Source organism: Bombus huntii, chromosome 2, assembly GCF_024542735.1.
Source record: "Bombus huntii isolate Logan2020A chromosome 2, iyBomHunt1.1, whole genome shotgun sequence".
Classification (NCBI taxonomy): domain Eukaryota; kingdom Metazoa; phylum Arthropoda; class Insecta; order Hymenoptera; family Apidae; genus Bombus; species Bombus huntii.
In genome coordinates, this window is record NC_066239.1 from 16,640,967 (window position 1) to 16,667,815 (window position 26,849).

The 26,849-nt window shown below is 35.6% G+C and overlaps 3 protein-coding genes across 10 annotated transcripts in view; 1 reads left to right on the forward strand and 2 right to left on the reverse strand.

Moving 5' to 3' along the window:
* LOC126878091 (cytoplasmic dynein 2 heavy chain 1) overlaps positions 1 to 3,868 on the forward strand; it is a 35,379-nt gene extending 31,511 nt beyond the window's left edge. Inside the window, exon 45 of the mRNA XM_050640538.1 lies at positions 242 to 3,868. Coding sequence (XP_050496495.1) covers positions 242 to 537 — 296 coding nt within the window. The 3' untranslated portion in view covers positions 538 to 3,868. The remainder of the gene's footprint in view (positions 1 to 241) is intronic.
* Positions 1 to 26,849, reverse strand: part of LOC126878149 (transmembrane reductase CYB561D2-like) — a 146,396-nt gene that overhangs the window by 44,272 nt on the left and 75,275 nt on the right. The window lies entirely within an intron of this gene.
* The window catches only part of LOC126878095 (eye-specific diacylglycerol kinase), a 53,374-nt gene continuing 36,594 nt past the window's right edge, over positions 10,070 to 26,849 (reverse strand). The window contains exons 4-13 of one of the 8 annotated variants that reach the window (XR_007695562.1): positions 24,271 to 24,665; positions 22,977 to 23,359; positions 21,893 to 22,205; positions 21,357 to 21,537; positions 20,144 to 20,554; positions 18,860 to 19,132; positions 18,339 to 18,502; positions 17,287 to 17,462; positions 10,560 to 10,638; positions 10,070 to 10,240 (exon numbers count right to left, since the gene is read on the reverse strand). Coding sequence is in view for 1 of the 8 variants with exons in the window: in XM_050640552.1 (XP_050496509.1) it covers positions 17,413 to 17,462; positions 18,339 to 18,502; positions 18,860 to 19,132; positions 20,144 to 20,554; positions 21,357 to 21,537; positions 21,893 to 22,205; positions 22,977 to 23,359; positions 24,271 to 24,665 (2,170 nt within the window). In the remaining 7 variants the exon portion in view is untranslated. Of the gene's footprint in view, positions 17,463 to 18,338; positions 18,503 to 18,859; positions 19,133 to 20,143; positions 20,555 to 21,356; positions 21,538 to 21,892; positions 22,206 to 22,976; positions 23,360 to 24,270; positions 24,666 to 26,849 lie in introns of all 8 variants that reach the window. The other 7 variants (XR_007695561.1, XR_007695556.1, XR_007695558.1 and 4 more) reach the window with 7 other exon arrangements.

Sequence of the window (26,849 nt, forward strand, 5' to 3'; positions counted from 1 at the left end):
GAATTTCAAATTTCAAAACTTCTTAGATAGACTCCTGGATTAATTTATATGAAATTACGTGTCGTATAATGTATACTTTTAATATAAGAATGGAAAAACTATAATCCTAATAGCAAACGTAATGCGAAGTACAAATTGATAGTAGAAAGTAGAAAATATCAAAAAGGGAATCGAAGTGACACGAATTTTTCTTCTTTTGTAAAATTGCCTTAGCAAATGATACGAAATATTTTATATTTAGGAGCTTTGATAGAAGATGGTAACCTGAAGGATGTGGACGCGAACGCGGCTTCCGTTGCTACTGCACCCAGTTGTCAAATTGCGTTCTTACCAGAAAATTACACCGGGGATAAGGCGAGAAACAAAACAGTGGGCGGCCGTTCAGGAAGCAGCGACGTGGAAGATATTCTTAATGTTCCAATTTATGCGAATTCTCAAAGGGACGTATTAATTTCCTCGCTTCCGGTTGGATGTCCCAGAGAGGAACATGGTAACTGGTTACGACGAGGAGTTGCCTTTCATCTAAAATTGATCTAGTTCCTGTGGCTTAGTTCTGTTTGAATTACAAACAGTATGGTAGTACATTTATACATTATGCATAGTGATCTGCATATTATAATTGTGTAATAACTAAATGTTATTTATTGTTCTGTATTCCTTTTAACGATTGAACTTAATTAATATACACAGCGAAATATTACCATTATATACACAGTGGTATTATTATTATTATTATTATTATTATTATCCCCATTTGAAACATTCCAGACGAGGATTGTAATGAAGAAATTAAAGATACGAAATAACAGAAATAAATACGAAGGATGTTTTTGAAAATTCAATTGCAAAATGCTGCAAGTTGATAAAAGTACTCGAGTTGTTTCTGCTCGCAGTTTATGTTGTGGAATGTTTACGCGTGTTCCGCATGTTTCGTATGTAGCGAGTACATTTAGTTAGCCTTTTAAACTCACCTACACTTGATTTAAAGCCCTCGAATTTACAATGTACAATGGTTTTATTCGCTAGAGTTTCCTCATTTTCAGAAAAATACAGCGTTCTTAACTACTACCCACGCGTAAGAAAATGAATTAAATTAAACTAACTTATATTAATTTCTCCAAAGGTTTACTTATTATCGATTAACTAGGCAACAGGCTTGTCTTGTGCAACTTAAAACTTTTGCTTCCTGATATAATAGGAAGACGATGAAAGCGAAGCGAAACTCTTCCCGTTAAATACATAAAAAAAGAAAGTTTCCTAACAAGATGAGCACAAAGGAGTACAAACGAAGGTTAATTAGGGAGGGTTCTTGTTTCGGCGGATACAACTTGTTGCATTTAATTCGTACAGCAGAAAGGCCACGGATAACAAATTTAAACTTTATTCCGAGGTATATATCATAAGTTTGAGAATATTTTTCTTCGAAATAATTGAACAATCCTTGCTGTTCGTTACGCAAAATCTTAAATGCATAACGACCTATGGAAATCTGTGTAAAGACGTAAATATATTTACCTGTATTGATTTCTATCCTGACAAAGGATATACTTCACAAAACGAAGAAAGATAAGGAAATGTGAAGAACCATTTTCGAAATGTTAAATGGCAATCTCAGACTAAACTAAGGAAGAAATAATTAACTGGAAGAATAATCGCGAACAGAAGAGGAAACTGACAAAAACATAAAGAGCTATACAATTTCAAATGCGCTTAAAATCGCAGCTTTGGTAAAACAGCATTGATCCAGGACATTTGCAAACTTTGAAACCGTTCTGCAACAAAAGATTACGTTCTCGCCAAAATCTTAAAGCGCGCAGGAAATTGAACGAGATTTTACGACAACCGTATTGATAATTCGATGGTAGTTGAGGAAGTTCGCCTGTAAATTTTCCTTGAAGTCGGATAGGTCAAATCAAAGTTACGACGCGAACTTAATATTGAAAAGTAGTTTGGAAACTCTCGTAGGAAGCTCTCATAGGAAAGTCGTAGGAACATGCAATCTCTCTGACCAGAGGATCCGTATCCATTTCAAGCAATTGACTCTTCCGAAACTTGGTCCTTATCTACTTTCAATTCGAAGTGGGATTGGGTAATCGCCAGAGCTGTTAACTAATGAACGGGAATTAATGAAATTAAATAATTGAATTTCTTGAACGGTAAGGAATAAATATCCGGTATTTTAAATACCAAATGATTCAAGATAATAAAATATTCGATAAACTTTATTCGACATGCATAAAGCGATACATAAGAGTATTTGTGTGAAATATCGGGTATGGAAAATTTGTACGAATATATTGGGTTGTCCGAAAAGTTTCTTTCGTTTTATGAGGAAATAATAGACGCACAATGTTTTTTGTTTTATATTATTTTGTCGAATTACGTACGATCCATTTTGTTCTGCTGAGATAAATACATTTCACAGACTTGGTTTCACGTTTGTATAAAGGTGCATTGTTGTAAAGAACACGTTTGCGAAAGAAAGACACTTTCCGGACAACTTAATACATATATTACGTGTTACATGATACAGTTTGCAATTTCATTGACGCTGTAAGTAGATACAATTATCGTAATTGTACGGATAAAAGTTGAAATCAATCTGAAAATATACAGGGTGTTTCGGTACGGGTAATAAAACCGATCGTGTGTAGCAGATTAACCGGCAGTTAGCACGCCATAAGAAAACATTCTTTGCTTGGAAAAGTGAAATGTGTTGCTCTTCGTCAGGCAAATAGAAGGTGTCAATTGTAACGCACGTGGAATAAATATTATTCACGGTATCGTAGTCAAAGTGTAACATAGTATAACATCGTGATGCACTGCATTGGTTTAAGGTTGAGGAAAACAGAGAAAAGCACAGATTCGAGAATCAGAAATCTTTTTATTACTTATAAAGTAATCACTTGATACATCCTTCTAATGAGAAGTTACTCGTACGAGTTACATAGACTCAGAAAATAGCGAGCAGCAATTAAAGAAGTCATTGTAAATTACACGATCGTTCCTGTAATCACGTTGGTTCGAAACGCTGGTCTATTGCCAAACACTTTTACTTGACAAAGTTGTGATTCGATCCTCCAACTTCGTACAAACATACTTTACAAACTTGTTCATCATCACCCGTATAGAGCTTATCGTCATAATTATAGAAATCAGAAGCTACCTGTAATAATACTTAATAAACGCAAGAAATCTAATTGCTATTATATGTACACTGCTGTTCATAGGACATTTATGTATATGGGAACGTTTACTTATTAATCGGTCAGAATTTTCTATTCGTACAGAACAATGGTGAAAAACGTATAAAAATTCTGTAAAAATATGCGTCAATCTCACTGTAATGCGATGTAAATCGTAGAAGATCTCGAGACGAATAAAATAGTATATTTTGAGAAGTCTATCCACAAATACAGTGACAAACCTAATAATACGAATGATAGAATTGATTAAAATAGAGAATCGAGTATCCTGACGAATATAGACAAGAGAAGAACGTTCGATGTTGTTGTACATAATTAACGAGACTTTTACCTCGGTATTGAATATATAAATACTTTATACTCTGAGAATTGAAATATAATAATTTAGTCTTAATACGTTTCAATAACTTCTCAATTGTCCATAAATGTCCCAATGATTACAAAAATGCAGATGTATCTACCTCTAAATCAATTCAATTCTACCAAACTCACAGTTTTCATTAAACTTAAACAACCTTCTTTAATATTCAAAAAAAAAAAAAAAAAAAATCCGAGAAAAAATCTTCAATTCATTCAGCACAAACCAGTTAATATATTCACTGCTATTAACGACGTGCGATCACCGCATATACAATTTTACCCTTCTTCTTTCCCATTAAAAATTTCTTTATTATATATTAATGATATTTGCTCTATTAGGATATCCATTGTTTGTTTCGCAGTTACTTTATCAAAATACATAAAAGAAGAAATGTAATATTAAGATTAATCCATAACTGGCGTAGCGATCATTTTAGCAGAAATGACCAGAAATTTGCAAAACGTGCTTAGGTATGAATTGTATATATATGCACTTCCGTCCATAAGTTACGCGACTCCTCTTTGTCCTACACATACGCGTCGATAAAATAGGTTTGTAATAAAATCTCCAAAACGTAACACGTGTAATTCAATTTTCCCAATTGAGATGACAATTTAATGTCGATTTAACTTTGTAATTCCAACATTCGCCTGTACCTGTTCCAAGCGTCCTGTGGCCTATACGACGATACCGTAGACTGATAATTATTAAGTTATACGTTGGTTAACAATACGACGTTAAAAATAACGATTCCTAGGGTTTCACAGAGCCCATCTTACCAATTACGGGACGAAGTAACACAACGTACGCGTCAATAGCAGCGAGACTGTTAATAAATCGTCATTCAACGATCGACCAGCATCATGATCAGCCATAGACGATTAGATAAATTAAAATAAGTCTTCTGCGATTCTTCCGCGTAGATCGTACCAGCGGAGAGAATTTTCACAACTTCGGCAAGCAGCCACGTTTGACGTGGACAGAATATAGGAATAGAACAGACCACCCAACAACTTTCGTGACAATGAAATACGAACGGACTAAGCTCGGCTCGTTACCGAGGGGAAAATCGTAGTATTTAGGTCGACGTTCACAATGCACGGCGAGCTACAACAGTGCCCCTTTTGTTTTCCCGTTCTGCCGCAGTCAAAACAGACCAGCTGCAGTCTAAATTAGTGGCGCACGTTTAACCCTACCGGCTAAAATCGTCGCGCGAATCGATTAAACATTCCCCTGGCTCCGTTTCGATTCGCTTCAGAATCGGTTCACGCTTCCTAATCTATATTTTCTTTTTCTCTTCTTTCTGTCTGTGTTTTTGCGCTTTCTTCTCTTACTATTTCGACAGATTAGACGGACAGACAGACGGAAATGCAGTTTCGTTCGCTGTGTTACGCGCGATTGATTTTTGCGAAGGAACGCGCCTGTTAAATGTTTTCAAAGAAAGCGTGATAAATTGGAAAGGCTGTTCGTAACGTCATTACTCTGTGGTAATGTCGCTTCACTCGATTGGATTTATTAATATTAATTAATACGCGAACCGCGGATGTTTACGCAAATCTGCATTCTTGCAAATACGTCTAAAGAAATGCATATTTTTGTATATCTTTTATTATTAATCTGAATATTTTGTACGTGGCGGATTATTAGGTGCATTCTGTAAATTTTTTGGTAGATGCATAAACATCCAAATGTAACTGGTTATTGATATATTATCGTATCTTTATTAGCATACCTATTATCGTAAAAAATATAGGCGTAAAATTTGCTTATATTCGTTGCGAGAAAAGCTAGAGAACGTGAATTGATTTAGCGAAATTCGACAAGATTGATACAACGTCCAATGCTAAAAGGATTGCACACATATAATTTTCTGAGAGAAAGATTAGGGCTTTATGTATCAAATCTGTTAGTTAAAGAGCCAAGGGGTAGTTCTCTTTTGTCATTGTCCACGAATTTCACACTTTAACCCTTTCGTTAGAATGCAATTAACGATTAATACGATAGTTCGTTATTGCATAACGATAGTATAACAGTAGAACTATACCTTATACACGTTATAAATTATTAACAATGTAAATTTTGTCTTTTATTCGAGTCATTCGAGATTGACACGTTGACTGCCATCAACGTGAATTGATTAAAGTATTTAAATTAAATAAATGTCCTTAATATCATACGTACTAATATATACAGTCTTTTAAATGCAACTGTAGTCTGTTTAAACAAACTTGTTTTTTAATGAAATAGTAGGACAATCGGGCAGCAGTCAACGTATTACATAATGCATAACGAATTCTAAAGAAATATGCGTCAGAATAATTAAATTCTATAAATTATTCAATCTATCATGGAAAATATTAAAACATACCGTGTGACATACATTATCGAGCAAAAATTTGAAATTTTCTCGTTTATTCGAAATTAATGTAAAAATAAAGCAGATACGAATAATAGTTTGCTTCGTTTCGACAGATTTATTATTAAAAAATATTCTAAGCTGATATTGTTAAAAGTTCTTAGACTATGAAACACATAATAATCTCAAACCTTTGACTCGTAGTGTATATCAAAGTAATATAACAAAATACAAAAATTGTACAATTCTAGACGAAAATCTCGCTTGAAATATTCACTGCTGCCAAAATGCAATGGCCCATTCCTCGAATTGGATTTTTCTCTCATAGCAAATGTCTTCATTTCAAGCAATAATCTTTCGTTTCGTTACGCTGGCCACTGCTCTGTTTGCCTCCCTAAATAAATTATTCTGTCAGTGGTTGCGTCAGCAGGATTACTCAAATATTTGAATCAGCGCAACATGAGCGTCAATAACAGTGAATGTATTAACCAGAAATATCAAACTATGCTATGTTCAGTCACGGTCGTTAACTAAATACAATTGGTATTATTATCCAGTGACTATAATAATCCGAAATTTTAACGGATGACTATAATCAACGTTAATGATCAACAGTATTACGTCAAACGTTATTTACAGCTGTATCAAATAATTATAGTACAGCTAAAATATGAAATTTCCTTTATTAATTATAGTTAACGACTAATACGACATTTTTACGAGTAACTATAGTCACCTTTGTTAGAAAGCGCTCGATGTTGGATGATTATAATCACCCGCAGCAACGAAAGGGTTAGCGAAGCGTTAAATACGAAGTTTCACGCGACTAAAGCCCGATATGGGCGAGCGAATTTTATCTTCAGCTAAATGTCGCAATGCTCGCGAATGCATCAGCGACACGCGAGAATTCGCAAACGGCGAAAATTGACCGTCGCGTCGTGAGATTATAACGTTGCGCCTTTTTCTATTTTTGAAACGCAAGTTTCGCTCACGCGAAAAGAAAAATACGCACGCAAAGAGAAATATCCACGCGACAAAACCCACTTGTATGCATCGATCCTGACGCCACCGATAGTCGACGAGACATTGCGAGCGTGGACCGGAAATACATCGAAGCCTGTTTAACTGCCGCATGTCAAGGTGCATCGACGTCCTATGCATCGTACTTCCATTAATATTGCTTTCAATAAAATTACAGACCGTGGAGAGATTTTAGTAAGAATTTAGCTATCTTCTCATTCGTATCGACGTGGATACTTTATGATCGTGGGATTAATTCAGAGTGAATTAATAGGATTTTGTGGAGATAACGTTAAACGCGATGCTGAACAATTTCGAGTTACGCGTAACGTAACGTACATTAACGCTATTAACATTAATTAATATTAGAACTACCGACTTGTAATGTGCCATGGTAAACAATTATATTAGACGCGTGTGTTGAAAATAAATAAATATATATGATTATACTTTTACTGATAAAAGCTAACATTGTATACAATTTTGATAAAAACATTTGCATAGTTTCAACAGACAATAATTTTTTAATCTTATTTTGACAGATTCGGTAATTCTCGTATCGATAATACGACAAAAATAATAAGGCAATAAGAATATAAATATAAATAATAATGCTATAATAAGGACGTAAATAATTCTAAAATAATAGCACGATAATAATAAAGGAAACACTATTACGGGAATAAATTAGGTCATATTTTATCTTAATAATCTATTACAACCTTTGTGTATGAACAAATAAGCGAACCTTTGATTCGTCAAAATTCAAATATCTACACGTACACCACCGTTCAAAAGTCTTAGGACAATTGTCACATTTGATTGAAATTTCGTAAGAATTAAATAACTATTAAGAAACATGGAACGATATCGTTCAATTTAATATTTAAATACGTTAAAATTTGTATGCATTTATGAGAATTTATGACTGCACAAACACCTTATACCGAATACACGTAACATTCGAAAATATGTAAAATATTCAAAATATAGCAATAGCTCTGTAATATCTGATAAGTAGAACAATTTTCTATGTTCCATTTTTTTTACTTATATTCATAGGAATATGAATTTACATAAAGATTCGCAATCTATTGATGTATTGGTATATTATTTAAAAGACGCGTGAAACTATAAGTTCACATTCTACGTGAGATATTAAATTTTTGTTAAAAACGGATATTCCAAGAGTTTCGTGCAGATTTATGCCACATATCGTAACACAGCTATTCGAATTGATAACTTTTCCTGCATTTCACTCGCGTTTCCAATTTCATTCACTAGTAAGAAGTCACTTGAAAGAAAACCCCAAAAATAACAAATAACAATTTTTTAAAAAAATATATATATATATATGTAAATTCGATAGAATTTCAAGTTTTCACGAATCGATCGCCTGATTTCCAAAATATTACACCATTACATATATATATATACACATATATGTATATATATTTATTTCCTCTACACAACTTCACGACAACACGATTTCCTCAGTTCCTCACCTGCGACAGTTGAGCAGGCACTGTTGTATTAAGTGGAGCGCGCGAAATTAGTTAAGTATTCACATGAATCGCGGCTCAGCGTGGTTTCGTCGTCGTCGTTCTAAGCGTAGAGGACAGAAATGGAAACGCGCACACGGGACAAACGAGAAGATGTTTCAGCGACGCGAACTCGGCCCGAAACGCCGTGATTGTCGCCGATTTATTGCTCTAAGAACTTAAGATGAAACTCACGGGCCAAGGCCGCGTCCCTGAGAAAGGCAATACTGTGTTTCTTTTTCCTCTTTGGGAAATTCCGCGCCATTTTTACACGCTCATACTCTCGCACACACTCCGATTATCATCTCACATTCTTTATTTTTCTTTTTTTTTTTTTTGTTCCTTTTTCTCTTTTTATTCTTCACGTTTATTCACCTTTTTGTCACTCTCGTTCCTCTGGTTGCTCTACTCGTGATACGTTCGCGATTCGTTCATTACGCGGAATTATTCGTTTCGGTTGATGCATACGGAACGTCACTTTCCCCAATTACATTTTAAGGACACGTAGTTTGTTCGAAACGTCATCTATTCGATGAAAGTAATTCTCGTACGATGCAATGTACCTTCTCGATTAACTTGATCGTTCGGAATTTATAAGAATTGCTAGTTCTAACATTCAGAGATTCTTGAATTGGCGTTGTTACAACTTCCTTTAAGATAATTTGTATGTTAAAAGATTGAAATATACGCAAAGAATATGTTTTTAATCCTCTACAAATGTCAAGTTTCGTTTATATTCACTTTTAGAACATCTTCTCGAAAACTGATGTAAGAGAATCGCAGGAAACATAATTTGGATATTTTTATTCGAAATATTTCTAACGCGATTCATAGGAAATTTCTTCTTCCTTTGACGCTGAAATCGAATAATTGACGATAGGAGGAAATTTCATGCGCCGGTCCATTGCCTATCAAATTGAAACTCCGGAGAAACGACATTTCATATGCATTAACTACTAATAGCTTCTTCAATGTCCTTCTTCACGGTTTTGATGATCGACCTCGCGTGAAAGCTTTGCCTGTCGCGATTTCAATCTAATCGCGGGCGTGGTAATTGGTGCGATTACGAGAACGATTATTCCCCTAACGAATAATAATACTAAAACCGAGTGATAGGCACACGGTTTTATGATCGACGACGAAGAGGAAATTACTTTCCGAGAGGAAATCAGTGAAAATATTTATCTATCTATACCGATAAGTCGATTTGATCTGAAGGAAACTTTCGAACTTTCGGGAACGTCCCTCGTTTCTCATTATCTTCTTGGTTCCGGTTCTCCCTTAAACTCGATACACAGTCGCGAACGTCGAACGGCATTGACTTTTTCATCTCTTCGTTTAAGTAGTCGCTTAAGATCGTTCCACGAGCAATACGAATATTTTCATCGTTTAACAAAGTTACATATAAAGTAATTATTTCAGTTATTGATACTTGCTCCTTTATTCTTTATTCTTTGATATCCTTCTTCCAGACTCCTCTTTTAATACGCGATTTTTTTTAAAAACACTCGTATTACTCGTTACTTGATTGGATAGTTCGTATGCGTATTACAAATACGCGATCTGTTATAAAAAAATAAGGAGATTGTAATTACAAAGGTTTTATTTCGAAAAATCAAAGTAACAGGTTCCCTTGAGAAGCGATACATCGACAGAGACATTTCCTTTCTTTCCTTTTGCAGCAATATCGGTGGTATTTGTCCTTTAGAAGATTCGCTTGCACAATCAGTCTGATGGCATTTTCAATGTCTGAAATCTGGAATGAATTTAATATAATTTTTCATCTTAGGCGATAAATTTCAATGTAAGCAGCAGGGAAGTTAAATTCTTATTGTCATAATTCGTTCGCAGATCAAAATACGCTGAAAGACAATGCAATATAGAAGAGTTAAGAATATTATTACTCGATAATTACCTCGTACCAAAGCATTTCAATTTGGAGTATTTTAATTCGAATATATCTGAATTTACTTATGGCGTTTTTTTATTTATTTATTGCTGCAATTATCCAAACAGAAGAATAACGTTCGAATAAGAGGAATTCTGCTAAAAACGAGAAAATGAAATTATTTTACATTCGTCCTTCTGGAAGGATGATGGAACCACTTGATCTTTTGCCAACGTTACCCTCCTCCTCCTTCAACCTCCTTATTTCTATAACAGATCATGTACGATAATATAAATCTCGTGAAATTCCATATAAGCATTAACGTTTCTTCGTATTTTTATACACATTGTAGAAATATACTCGATGATGAAGTTTAATCGTCGCGTTACAGTGTTTCTCGAGATTCTTGTCAGCGACTGCGAGCAAGATCAATATGTTTCATGCTATGAGAAAATTCATAGTACGGAGCTTGAAAATAAAGCTGAAATTCCAAATTAAAATATCCAGTCGTCATACCTATAATACAGTTAGATTCGATTTCTTGACGCCTCGATCTTTTATGCACATCTTACTGAAGAAATAAGTGGAAGAATATTTTTACTTGCTCGATATAAGCTTTATTTTTGTCTACCGGGTGTAAGTTTTATTTTTGGTTTCCATTGGAGGTCGCAGAATGTATTCATTAGTATTCTAACTAAATTTAGAATATCAATAAACTCTTTGGAAGCAAAAGTATGATATAAACTTGGAATTGTTTATCATATAATGCAAGCTACGTCGTAACATAATTTTATAATCACGCAACGATGATCGAAGCAGGAAAATTTAACAACGAATAAATGAAAAAAAAAAAAAGAAAAAAGGAAAGTCTATGTCGTATTTGACGCATACAATTTTTATTCAAATTTTAATACTCTTTTAACAACCGCAAAGATATAGATCTTGAAAACCTTGTATGACTATCGTCAACGAAAAAAATAATTCTTACAACGTGCTTTTACTTCTTGAAATTATGCGATCTTCGTGCCATATACATTTTTGTATAACGAATAGCGTACAATAAATTCGGGTCACCGTATCAGGTAAATCACCCTGTATATCTTCAGGTATCGTTAATAAAAAATTTACCCTCGATCGCCATAAACGCGCTATTATTCTCAAACCTCTGGCTTCAAAATGCATCGAATAACAACATTAATATCTACTGACATTTCCATGCTTCTCGAATATTATAATGCCTGCTTTGGCATTAAAATTTCACAGTTAAATGTTGTTCAACTAACAGCATGCTTCAATCTATATTGACGCTTTCACTTTCATTTGTTCCGGAATGTTGAATTTCTAAGAAACACCGTGACGCAGTGAATTTTCACGATAGAACGGTTCTCTATTGATCATCGCTTTAGAAAAGAAGAAAATGACAAATACAAAAGGGAAAAGAAAGGGAGAACAGGAGTCGCGCTTTATTGGACGTCGACGAAGGTTAAAGCGTAAGATTAACACGAGAAAGTTCAAAGGGAATCTCGAATCGTTCTGTTACGTTCGAGGAGAAATGGTCGAAAAATTTGGGAAGCAATGGAAAACCGTTTAAAATGTCGCCTTACTTACGATGAAGTTCGCAGGGAATTAGAAAATTTGAATTCGTCTGTGAAAACTTTAATACGTGTTTGCCTCGTGACCATCGATTAATCGTGATAATCTCAGTAAAAATACATTTATATACGCACGTACGAATAAATCGACTACTGACGTTACGTTACGTTACGTTACGAGAATAAAATGTCACGGACAATTTTTAAAAAAGTCGAACATTTCCACAGATATAATCGATCGTTTTCTTTTTTTCTTTTTCCTTTTTCTTCTATTCAATATGTTAAATTCTGACTATTTGAGATTTCAATATACACACGCGTGCGAGACTTTCCGATATGTACAGGATTCGAAAAGATATTGGATAACGCGTAAAACAGATTCTTCTCCCTTTCATCGAAGCGAATATATCTTCCAGAAGAACTAAATTTTTATCGAGACAATTGTTATAGCGATATCGGGATTATCGATCGATTGATGCAACGAACAAGTGGCATAAAATTTAAATATCTTCTATTCGAAGTATTTACACGTATTTGTCTGTTTCCATATTCGTTAAGAGTTAAGAATAATATTGTATTATTCTACGATTAAAATTATTCCTATTTTATCTCTATTTTCTATAGTAATCTCGAATAAACATTATTCCCCAGGTATCTGAAAAAAAGACCTTTAACCGCACAATATTCCAACAATGATTCCTTAAAATAAACTCGCAACTTCCGTTAGCTAATAATGAAATTCAACTTTAACATTAATAACGCTGTTCGTTTATCCTTCGTTAACTACTTCGCTCCATTGATCGATCACATCATCATCGAGCATTTATTTATCGTAACCTTCGTTATTTCTTCGTTATAGCTTTTGTACAGATCTTAGAATCTAGGAAAATATTCTTTGAAACATCTACACGAACGTGACTTACGATTCAAAAAGTGCAAAATTCGGATATTATAACCGGTGCCTAAACTCGATCCGTAAGGAAGTTATGCAAACGCGCATCGAAATCTCCGAGTAATTGAAACGATTCGAATGCATCACGATCCTATTAGGCGATAGATGAGATAAGAAGAAAAAGAAAAAGAAAAAAGAAATATATATAACTTTCGTATTTAATAACACGACGATTTAACACGATTCGTAAGTATTTAAATCTTATCGTTAGATTTCACGATTTACACGTTTCGACGCGCGATATCGCGCATCATCGAAGGATCTTCGCGAGGCGAGAAACGATAGAACGATCGCAAGGACAATCTTACTTGTGGATCGATTCCTAAAAAGAAACGTTCGCACATCGAATCGAAATTTTACACGGGTGGCTATAATCACGATGTACGTTAACGTAGATGACGACGTGACGGTTCGACGAAACTCAAAGGAAACGATGGCTGTTCCAGGATAACTTGAACCGAGGATAACGGAACATAAACGCCGGAATGGAAACGAAAAACAGAACGAGGAAGGATCTTTTACTCTGAACGCAAGTTTAATTGAAATTTTTAATGAAATTCAAATAACGTTGGAGTTAACGAATGTTTCATTGAGAACTTGGAAAATTTCAATATCATTTAAATTAAAACATTTCCGTTCGTTCGGCTTAATTTAAATAAGCGAGACGAAGCTTCTCTCGATCGAATAAAACGTTCAACCAATGTTTAAAGCTATGTTTCAGCGTACAATTCTGGCTTCTTCTTTCTTCGTGCTTCTCTAAATCGTTGCGACGTTCATCGAACGTAAGACCTCAGGTTTGTTCTCGTTAAATAATAGGGGCATTAAATACAATGGAAAATCGATCGTCCGTTCGATGAACGATGCACAATTTAACCGGGATAGAGTTACAAAGGCATCGTGATTACGCTACATATAAAAAATAATCAGAACAACGTATCTTACGCTCGAAGGCATTTCTAGAATCGATTCACCATCGCTATATTGGATATACCAGCACTCTCTACTGACATACTTACAATTAATTTATTTGATATGCGGCCGTATACGCACGTACGATTCCTCGCCGCGGAACTTTTCTAATCTCGGTCTCTAACACGATCACTTAAAAATATCAGTTTAATTACACAGGATAAAAGACAAACGAGGAGCGGACACGCGCGAATACGATTTCTCTCGATCTATTTCACCCAACCTACTGTACATCCTACGTACTCGTACTTTTCACGTTTCTTAACGCGATTAAAGTCGAAGCTGGATACGAATCGAAAAAATTCAGACGAATCGATACGTGGACAATTTATATAAATCGTCGTACATCGATCTAACGTTGATTGTTAATTTTGTAATATCGAGTTGCTCTCGCGAATCGCTAGATCATAAAATCGTTGAAACGTTCGAAGATCGTTTCTCATAGGAATTCCTTGGATCATTCGCCTAACGATAAAAATATATGCGGGTCGATAGAACTGGAAGATGAAAGACGGCTCTTCCTGATGAGAGCGCGAGAAACAGATACACACGAAACACGCATGAAACAAGAAATTATTATCATCTACAATACGTTTCGAAGTGGATTATTTAAATACTTAACGCTATCGCGAATCGAGTAGAGAGAGACAAAGAAAGAGAGAGAGAAAGAGAGAGTATTTGATATTAAACATTCGTGAACGCGTTCGCGGGTGTCCAACATGTATAACTTACCTCGTAGACGTCTAAAGGTATATTATCGTAACTCCATCGTGTTGAAGAAAACGATCTCACGTGTCCGTAGGAACGAACGATGCTCGAACGAGTACCATATGTATACGTTATACGATATAATTCGACAATAAAATTAGAGTAGTCTAGTAATAGTATAATATAATAAGCGACGATAGACCGTCTTTTTAAGAGCTAATTGGTGTTCGTACGTTGATCCCTTTTTTCATTTTGGTACCGAGTTATGATAATTCTTCTCCTCGATCGCTTATCCATTCGTTTATCATTATTCCCCCTATCATTTTTATCCGACCTCTGTTTGTTCTCGTTTCTCAATCGATTTTAATATCGCTCAAATGGGTGAACGTCGCTGCTTGGCTACGTTTCTCGAAGACTTTGTTACTTCCGATCATTTTTATGGATAGGCGCGATACAATGGATCTCTTGTCAATAATGGAATCCTTAAATCGCGTTCTCACGCTCCAAGCACGTGAATTCGATAAAAATTCGTAGGAAAAGCTGCTTGTAATGCGCCTGAAGAGAATTAAAAGTTATCGTGTAATTATATCGAAATACACCCTGAAGCTGCGTGTTAAAGAGCTTGCAGAGGATTGAAATATTCAATTAGTTGTTTCAAATGGAGTAACATACACGTGTGTTACAAGGATAAAAGAATACTTGTGTTGGCATGGAAGAGATGTTGGAAAATTATTCTACGATCGATGGTTACGATTGTATTATTTTATCCTAAGACAACTTTTCTGTCCATAAATTTTGATGGAGGTACCTCCGTTATGGATTCCACATGAAACTGCGATTTAAGAATTTCGTTGGTTCATCGACTGACTGGCGCAATTTCGTTTGAATCGGTGTTTTCCATCACGAAACTCCTGATTGTATCTCGATATCATATATAACGCTGGAAGATATGTCGATTAAATTTCAGGTGATCACGCAAATACGTTAAATCGATTATATCACGCTAATCCCACGTATGAAGCTTTTCAAAGTAGATTGTATTATCCAACTTCCCAAATATTTTTCATAGATTTTTCTATTAAATCCATGCATACTTTCCTTCTCTCAGTAGTTCCATTTTTTTCTTGAAATCGTGTCTGTAATCGTGTGTACGCATGTGTTCACGTATGTGTTTATGTGTGTATGTGTGTCCAAGCAGTGTCAAGAAGTTCGACAAATGTTCACATGACAAGAAAAAACAGCATCGCGAAGAAACCTCTGTATCTTAAGAACAATAAATATTATATCAGTATTTTAACGTACGTAGAAAATATATGTATGTATATATATATATATATATAATATGTATATTAACGCGGGACTTGTTTCTTTAAATAGAAAAAGATATGTATACCCGATGCGACGAGGTATCCTAGAACAAGCGAAGAGAACAATTTAACAAGATAGTTTAAGTAAACGTTTGTATACCAGCAGAGTCGGATAGAACTTCTTTCCTTCTTGACGAAATTCAACAAATAACCGTCACGGTTAATATTTCGCTTGTCGATCACGATTATCAAAAACGTTTCCTCGAATGTAGGCTCGTACAGCTCGAACGATCGATCGAGTAATAACAGAAAGAAAAATTTATGGAGGCACAACAAGGATAACAACGTGTTCTGAAAAATTTCAACGGACAACAAAGAGAATTCTACGGTGGATCGACGATCCTAACGATCACATTGATCGAACGAATAATTCTAATTTCAATTGGAACGAAAAATTCTGTCCAACTCTGTGAACGCTAATCCCTAGAAACTACGTGTCCTCCGCGTTTGAAAGAAGACGACAGCGTTCGCGACTAAAACGCGGAGGCGAAAAATTGTAAAAATCGCGTCTACGTAGAACGACAGAGCTAAATTGATAAAGATAGTTTATTTATACTTCGCCAACTCGTAATACCTAGAAAATGGAACGTAGAAAAATATAAAATAAAAAATCATACAAACGAATACGGTGAAGATTAGTCTTTATAATACATCAGCTACTCGATTTCATTTTTCCAATTATCATATTCCTTTGAACCTAGCCTCTCACTAATTCGGTTTCTTTCTCGGGTCGTGCCCCGTCAAGTTCCACACCCTTAAAACTCGCCGATACGTTACACGCAACAGCGACGTCGCGAATGAGCAAAAAGTTTCCTAATTACACTTGAATCTTCTACACACGCGTGTATTATTCCTCGACATTCGTGCGACTATCTTCGAAAAAATTTGCGGACAATCTGTTCGCGCGGTTTCGTCGTTGGTAAATCAAGAGGAAATATGCGTACGCAAATTATTATACGCTTCCTCCCTTAGCTATACGAGAGTACGATTTTAAAAATATATACGTGTATGCATGTAGAGGCTCGTAATCGATCGAAAAAGTTTCCTAATCTTTATACAACACATGTACGTATGTACATATGTAACACGTATGTATCTATGTATTGTTCACCTATGCAGAATGTAATTAATTTACACGTTCGTAGAAAGGGATCTCGAGGCTCCGACGAGAAAGGTTGGAGAGCACCTTGGTAAATTACGCGTCGACATCGCTAATCTGTCGATGGAATAAATATCGATTTATCACATGCGACTTACGCAAACAAAAAGAGAGAGATAGATAGATAGAGAGAGAGAGAGAGAGAGAGAGAGAGAGGAAAAACGAACGTGTATCGTTGATGACCGATGTCGATGACGATCGTCGTTCGTTCGCCTGGATCTCCCTCTGGTTGTTCCATCGAAGATAGAATTTTACTCAGGATCAGCTCAGGCTCTACCAATTACGGCCGGAGGTCAGAGCGCGTTCTCCATTTCTTCTGTTGTCAGCTGGAACTGCTCTTGACCTATATAGCAGCGAACAAAGCCGATTTAACGATCCACTGGGAGCATTACGTAGGCAAAAAGGATTTCAGTATGATAGGATGTTTGATCGAATAGCTTCTCAAAGACTTTCTTTCCGATGAAGGACAGTCGATGGAATAGTTCTTTAGAAAACTTTGCATAATCTTATCGTCGGCCTTTCATATTACGGCTTTGTACAAATTGTGAGAGATAAAACAGATAAACAATTTATTCCGAGTTTATGCAAATACACGACTATCAGGAGAATAGATGTCACAAAAAATATTTTTTTATTCTCACGAGACCGTTTCTAGGAAAATTTTCAAGGCCGTTGGAGGATATATTTAATACTTATCTATATCAAATTGCATCAGAGTGCAACAAGAAATGGGATAATATGACCTAGAATTATATCAAAGATGAGAGTCTAGAATCCTTTCCTTTCCTTTGGATATCCGCCATTCCTTATTTTCACACTTTATATACCGTCTAGATTAAATATTTTCATGACCGATTCAAGATAGATTCAATCTAGATTAATAACTTCTGGACTAGAAAATCGGAAAGAGAAACTTTCTTCTTATTTTCTTTTTTCTTTTTTTGAAGTAATACCCGGAGATAAAACTAAGATTAATATAATCTTCAGAAGGAAGAGATAAAAATAACATTCTGATTTCATAAAATAATACAATATATGAAATAGAAAATGTTTTCTTCGCTCATCTGATAAAGCTATTAACGTGGATTTTTATTCCTCTCGACTGGCCCTAGTTTTTTTACCATTCTGTGCTTCGCTACGTCATCATATTCGCAACTTAGACTAGCGGAATATTTTTTTCTGTAACAGGGTACCCAAAGAAAAAAATGGAAACACTTACTGCATAAATACGCCGCGAGGTCACGGTCCTCCGCTTGCAGGGCTAGATCGCGAGGTGTGTTGCCGTGTCGATCCTTGATGATTAAAGTAGCACCACCAGCCACTAACATGCAGCAAATGGAACGACGTTTATATTGAGCCGCTTTGTGCAGAGCGGTTTGACCTCTGCAATTAGAAAGTGCAGATCATTCCTTTTTTTTCGTTTGCTCTCTGTTTACGCGCCTGGAATAAATCTCTTCTTTGATCGGTATTATAGTTTGCATATACTGAACAGATTTTGAAATATGAACAAAAAATTTTCCGATTTACGCCAGAGCATTTATAGTCGGTTATTTATGCCTTGTGCTATAAACGAAGCTAATTCTTCGAACTTTGAAATGTCATGGAAAACCTTCTTCCTGTCCTTTCGTGGTAGCCACGTTTGTTTAGTTTGTTTCTATCGCATCAATTTTTGTTCACCTTTTATCCGTTTCTATACATTGGACCTTCGTTTTCTGCCTGTTTTTATATCATACAACTTACTTGTCGTTGTCGATCATATTGAGAATACTCGATGGTGCGCAAGCGATGAGATATCTGACAATATCCTTGTGACCATATCTCGACGCTAGGTGAAGAGCAGTTTGTCCAGAGGAATCGATGGATAGAAGAGAGTATCCTTTCTCGTGAAATTCTTTCAAAGCCTGTAGATCGCCGATTTTCGCTGCTTTCAAAATACCATCGCTGGCTTTCTCCAGTAATCTCGTGTGAAACGTGTGAACCTCAGAACTCAAGCCAAAAAGTCTATCTCGTGGACTGGAACAAAATTATTTTTATCCTCTTTATACTATTTGTATTCAAATTAATCGTTCTTCTCTGACTTTCCTTTTCTTTCTTAATTTCTAACTTTCTTCTATTTTATTCAATATAAAACCTTATAGGATAGATAGTACGGAGGTTTCGAGCTTTGTGAAGAAAAAGTAACGCAAAAAATTGATATTGTGGTTAGCCGAAACGGGAGAAGTTAAAAGATAAAGAAGAAGAGAAAAAAATTAAATATTTTCAAAGGCTTTCCCATTTCACTGGCGCGGGGAAACGAAAGAAACGAACGTATTCGCTACGGTATAATACAGTATTAACTAGCATTCCTCCGCAACAGTAATCAAGAAAACCAAGTAAAAGGAACATCCTAAGCACTGGAACGAAATTAAAGTTTCTCTGGAGTGGTCGGTTTGGAAGTGAATGCGTGCGGGTTTATTTTCAAAGATATAGATCCCTGCAGCTAAAAGGAATGCGGAATGAATGGTTGGCGGTATTATTATTAAAGATAGAGATTTCAAGGTAGAGATTTTACATAGAGATTTCAGATACACATAACACCGTTTTTTCTAAAGTTACGTATTTTCTTTCTGGTTACGTGAATCGACTAAATAACAACGCATATTTTATATCCTTTTCTATATTTCTATCTTGCACTGGTTACGTTACGTTAAGTAAAAAAATTAATCTAAAAAATGAAGAGCAACTTGGTGCATACAAGAGATTCAATTTTACTTCATCTTGAACTTTTAACACTTTACCATTTTTAAACTTGCAAAAAGATAGAAACTCAATCTCTTTGCTATGTCTTACAGTTCAAATGTTGCTCCATCGAATATTTCATTGAAAGTTGCATTCTCATATAAACTTGCATTCTTATCAGTAGCTCTTCTTCAATAAAAAAATTCTTAAATAAACGTCCCATGGAATTACATAATCCAATCTTTGCAAGATAAATTTGTTATTAGTACAACTAGCTATAAACTTTAACAAATGATGATAGCTTACCTAATGAAGGTAGGTGGTGTTTGATTTTGTGACTGTGAGACAACCGTGGCAGAGATTGATTTTGAGGAACTGCTTTGCTTGTTCGCGTCTCCAGATATTTTTTCCTCCTTCTTCACATTTGGAGATTCATCCTGAGGCGCGTCTTTATTCATCGATTCATGAGATTTCGCAGTATCCTGATCCTTGTCCTGTATCTTCGTTTCAAGTGGTGTTTCATGTGGTGATTCAGGCGCTGCAGTTTCAGGTGGTGATTCAGACGCTGCAGTTTCAGGCGCTGCAATTTCAGGCGCTGTAGTTTCAGGCGCTGCAGTTTCAGGCGTTGCGTTCTGTGGTTCCGAAACTGGCTGCGCCTTTGGCTCTTCTTTAGGCTTCTCGTTTGTCATGGCTGCATTTTTCTTTGGTCGTTCTTCGCTATATTACACGTTCTTTCTATTAATCTAATGATACGATTGCATTACCATTACAGATATCATGGACACACGGACGAATATGTGAAGTGGCAATAAAAGGTTCAAACAAGGTATTTATTTTGAAGCTACGAGTCATAATTGCGTAGCTCTTGATCACTGTTATTACATGCGGAATTATTTAATTATCTCTCTGTGGACAATATAGACGAAAGACAAATAATTATACTGCTATATCACATAAAAAGATATTGTTCTTTGTTTAAAGTGTATTGACTACTCGAAAACATTTCTCTAATTTTGACATCTCGTTCAATGTGTCATTATATAGATTATATAAATTATCTTTATACAGTATCGTTCAAGTTTGAAATCATTTCGTATCAATCAACGGCTTTATATATTAGATTTTCAAAATTCATTCTGCTTAAAGCTTAATTATTAATTTATATTAAGTAAGGGAAATATCATACAATGATAAAATTACAGAAATGTCTTGTCTTAGATTAGACTCTGTCTACAGAATAAGCATAAGAGATAAGCAAGAAAGTTATTTAAACACCATATGATGGAATTAATTTTTACAATAGTTCTATATAGCCGATATATGTTTAACAAAGAACAACATTAACATGTTCCATCAATGGCTTTAATATTGTTACATATCGTTTTACTTTCGACCAATACAAAAGGCACAGTACAATGTTGATTACGTATCAGCAGAAGGATCATATGATAGAATCGTCATAACAAATCGATCGAAGACGATTCAAATAAGAAATTCTAATTCGATGAATGAGAAGTACCTTGGCGACGGATCAGCGGCTGCCGATTCTTGGCTCGTAGACATCTTCGTCCCATCAGGCTCGTTCAACTGATTGGAGGCACTCTCCTCGAGGACGTACACCGCTTCGACAGCTACATCAGTCACGTAATGGAGTTGCTCTTGAGCTCTATCAATCCTAAAGAATCGTTCCGCGGTACACGCTGAAAATTGATCCGAATGGTAAGTACGACGTAAATTATGCACAGAAAATTATTTACCTTTGAACAAATCTCTTTTTTTTTATAATAATTCTTTAGCAAACGACGATCCCTAACTGAATCCTTCACAACACTACACAAGGCTGACGACCTTGATAAGATATTAAAAAATTATTGAAATAAACGATAGGTCCCTCTTTGTAAATATTTAGCAATCTTCCAAAAATGTCTACTATTATTTCGTGTTATTTAAGCATTACAGATAAATTTTTATTAAAAAAAGAAATCTAAAGTTATTACATGTGGCCAAGAAATCTCGCGAATCGTAGGAGCAAACAGTCCGTATAGTCGTACTTACAGTCGAGGAAGCAACAAGTGTCCATGTTATGGTCTTTTGCCAGGATCTTCCTCAGTGATTCTAGGTCTGTGGTGGCGTCGAGATCAAGTGGATCTGCGATCCATGTGGTCGCGGCCTTCTTCAACATGTCTTTATCGTGATGATACCTCTCGTAATCTAACATCTTGATCTTCATCACCGGCAGTTTTAACCTCTCCAGTTTGACGTCTTGCTGAGGTTTGCTCGCGTTCTTTCGTTTCGCCAGCATTGTCGCTTTGTTTAGCAGTTTTAGATTTATAATGGATGGCAGCAGTCGACAAGCCTCGCCATCGACCTAAGGTACGAATTATAGTTCTTTTTGTATACAATTAGGTATTCTAGTTGTATACAATAAATGATATTTGACGTGCGATTAAATTTTTATTTCATGATAATCTGAGAAACTATCTCGGTTGTGATATTCTTAGGGTTTGTCAGAAGAATGCAAGAAACATAAATAAATAAAGTAATTTGAGCTGGACTTTTATCATAAACGATTATGTAATATAGTATTTTCTATGTTCACGACGCCTGATTTATTTGCAATTTGTCTTCTGTATTTTTTTTTCATTACACGCTAAGTTATTATTTACTCGCTCAAACTCACTAAATCGCTATATCATACCGTTTAGTTATCCAAGCTTTTTATTACGCGTTTCTTAAGTTTCCTTAATACACAAAAAATTGATTTCAAACTTTACCTTATCTCCTAAATCTAAATAATCACTCTCGCGAGATAATCACTGTCGTGTATCATAATCGAATATCTAATTTTTAATGAAATATTAGCATAATAAATGATTGTAACAAGTGATAGTTTAGTCTCTGCCGCGGCTGGCAGAGCTCCTGGAATAACTCAGAAGCGATAAATGTTATTAGAATTTTTTGATCGATCCTTACAATTATAATTAAATATAAAGAATTATAATTGTAATATAAAGAAGTCGAAATTTGTATGTTTCAGTGAGATAGGTCGAGACCCCGTGAGAAAATGAATACTTGTATCGAGACCTGATATTTCATCATAGCACTTGAGGATAAAAGGTTCCCCATGAGGAAAATTTACCTGCATTGGAATGGTCCTTGTAGTAACCAGCTTAGCTGTGCTACATTGAGCAATGCAGGTGCCGTGTCCACCTGCTTGAAGAAGCGGAAGCTGGTACGTCGTTAAACCAACAACCTCGATCATTCCATCTTCCGTCGATGGTTCTTTGGTTCCACTCGCAGCACCCCAAGGATGCGTTCCGCCGCCGTACGAGGCAATGTTCAAGAAGACTATAGCGTGAACTCGATGCTCCTTCAATTTCGGTGTCATATCCTGGCCGTCGCAGTCCAACGTCACGAATTCTGAGAGATCCTTCCATTTTCGTCGCACGAGATCCTTACCACCCATTTGACCATAAAACACTTTGTTTCGTAGCCGCGAGTTAAATCTTTCTGGATGTGCCTCTGCAAAACAGTCGAATACTTTTATACTACTTTGTCTTTCCATATAAATATTTGATCAACTTTCAAGAATTTATAGAAATAACATTTATGACTGGTATAGTGGTTGAAATATTCAGCGCATTTCAATAAGGGTCCTCCGCAAATAGATTTATCGGCTAACTTGTTTCTTAAGTTTCTTTCTCTTTCCTAGGCAACTTTATATTTTGAGACTCGACTAAAATATTTTTACTTGGCAGTCGATATGCTTGAAATATTCGTAACAGTCGGAATATCTGAAATATTTATACCAGTCGAAATATTCAGATCCGACAACTAATTATATTTAACTATCGTCATTTAATTCGAACGAGCTGAATGGAAGGTATAGATATACTTTTGTTACAAATACTTTTGATACTTGATAACAAAAAAATGTACAATGTAAGGATTTTACTTCGATCTATTAACCGGATCAGACAAATTAATTTGTCAATTAGATACCCAATTTCCTTACCAGTTGAAATTCTCCTGTTTCATAATTATAAAAACGTCTAGCCAAGAGATCAACTGGGTTAACGGATTAAACCTCGCAAAGAATTCTGCCACATCTTCTCTTAAAGCTTCTCTAACCCCTAAACTATCGATCCTTCACAACCATTCACCCTCAAAACGTCCTTACATCCTCTCACTCTACATTCACTCTCGTTCCCAGCCACATAGAAAACACACGGCCACTCAGGGGTCTAAAATATGGCATTTCAGTGAAAGACGTTCGCATGAAATATAGCAACAGGTCCCTAACTACTTTGCAGGGTTCTTCGACGGTTCAACGGTACCGACGGAACGTTTCTAAATAATTTAAACAAACTGTTGCATACCGCTAGGGAAAACCTATTTCGGGAGGGCCGGAGGATGAGACCTTAGAGACTAACCTCGAGCTTCGTGAAATTCAAGGGCAATGTGCGCATCCACGCCAAGAGAGAAGTAATTATTAACGACGTTCAGAGGTAGATTCTCTTTGCCTTTGCCATTATCATCGTCGCCTTGCGCATCAGGATTCCTCTCCACTACCAGTTGCCATCTATCCAACAACGTCGTATCGCTCTCTCCGATATTCGTCAAAATCTTCCCAATTGGCTCGTCGGTGTAACCGCCGCCCCATCCTAATGCCCTGGCCAGATCGTTTCCGGTTCCCAGAGGAAGCACGCCCACCGCTGGTGGAGGAGATGCACCGATCTGATCCAGGATCGATAATACCCAACCGACCGTACCGTCGCCGCCACACGCCAGAACTCGTAGATTAGGAACTGTCTTGAATAATTCCAACCTGAAAGCGAGGAAATATTTTCTTTTTCGAGGAAACAGTTTCTTCTTTATTTGCCTTTCGCGTTATAACAACAAGTTCGCGAAGGTATTCAAACGTTTGTAGGCACCTTTTATTGACTAAAATTTTATTTACGCTGTAATGATTATCAAGATTGTATTGATGAAATTCGAAATAAATCTGGAAACATATTGCACATAGAAAGGACCAGTTAGTGCAAGCACATGTATATACCTCGCAGAGATCACAAAGGTAGTTGAACAATCGATAATAACAATAGTCGATTAAATTGTAGGATTATAGGATATTTGTTATTGTCTACGTATATTATGCGATAAATAATTTTATAACATGGAGTATAAAGGTGCATGTACGCGTGCACACAAATATACATATTTAATTAAAACGTACTAGAAAATCAAACAACTTAACCGAAATGTGATTATCACGAGTCACCTAGCACCGAGTATTTGGTAATTAAAAATTATTGTCCGAATAGTTTCGTCGATTCACTGCTGGATATCTCGAATCGTTCGAAATAAAATGAAGCTAACCGATTGATGGCTTTTATTTTCAAACACTTGATTAATAAAATCAAGCAGCAGCTTGTAGCGTATGTGATACGTATTTGAAGAATTTTTAACGCATTATTAAATGCGTTTCACTCGACGTAACAAATGTTTGTCATATTTTCAATCCACTGTAACATGCTTTTTATTCAATGTAATACACGAATATTTCAAAAGTGAAATTTCGAAGGACGATAACGCCATCACATGCATACTACATTTCACGATGTTTGTCCATACCTATACCAAATGCAATTTCGACAACAATATCGCTTGCAAATCAATGTTAAAGTAAAAAGAAAGCTACTTGTTCCTATTTTCGTTATCGTCAGATGTAGCAAATTTCATTTGCATAATTAACACATTTCAAATATTCGATGAATAGCGAGGAAAAATGTTACAAGTGGTTCGTTAGAAAAATACAGGAAAGTTGATTGGTAGGTAAGTTTCAAGAAATTTGTATCATCGTATGCACAAAGTTACGGTATATTCGTAGACAATGTTGTTCACTGTGTCGTAGTGAAAGCAACCAAATGAAACGCTAGAACTTTTGAATAAACTCTCAAAGGAAGTTCCGATAATACCGTAGCGACGACCTTTATTCTAAAAGCTTCACCTTTATTCAACTAGGCCTGCGAGCCAGAAAGTGCAACTTTAATTAAATCCCTTGTTCATTTGTCATATTTTCCAATATCCCTCTCGCCTTTTCGACAAGACCAATGAACTAATTCAACTGAATTTCCATTCAGTTAACCTAATTCCTTACCATAACCCTGACTACTGAAATAGAAAATAGCATGCAAAATATTTCTTTCCTTTCTGCCCTTTAAAACAGATCCTTCGAAGGGTAAATATTCTACGAATTAAGTGAAACGAAAGAAATTAATTAAATAAATTATATTCGTCATTGAAACATGAGAAACTAAACAACGTAAGAAAATAATAAAGAAATTAGTTTCTCCAATGAAAAAAAAAAAATGTCGAGAAGCTGGAACAACAAAGGAATTGTTCGAGAGATAAGTTGCCCATCGTAAACATCCACAATAACCAACGGTGGATATAAAATAAATTTTCAATTAGCGATACACGTCAAATGCGTTCACCTATAGGTAACGTCTCACAATTTACGATTCCACAACATCGTGAAATATCTTACCACTTGAATGAACGCAGTACCACAGATCGATATACGTATACACCATCTCCGTTTTATCTTCTCTTATCTCTTATTAGAGTGCGGATATTTATAGGATATATCTCGTTTATGGAAAATCAAAATGCGTAAAGATTTACAAGAAGCATACAGTATGCGAACATATGAAAGGATCGCAAGTAGATACATTTAAAAAATCGTCACAATCGTACTACCGATATACAGGGTGGTTGGTAAATGGTGGTACAAGCGGAAAGGGGGCGATTCTACGCGAAAAAAGAAGTCGAAAATATAGAATAAAAAGTTTTCGTTTGAGGCTTTGTTTTCGAGAAAATCGACTTTGAATTTTCGCTGGGTACGCGTGCGGTACGTTATAACGGACCTCACTGTAGATCGTTGTCTCGATGGAAAAATTGAAAAAAAAAAAAATTTTTTTATTCTATATTTTCGACTTCTTTTTTCGCG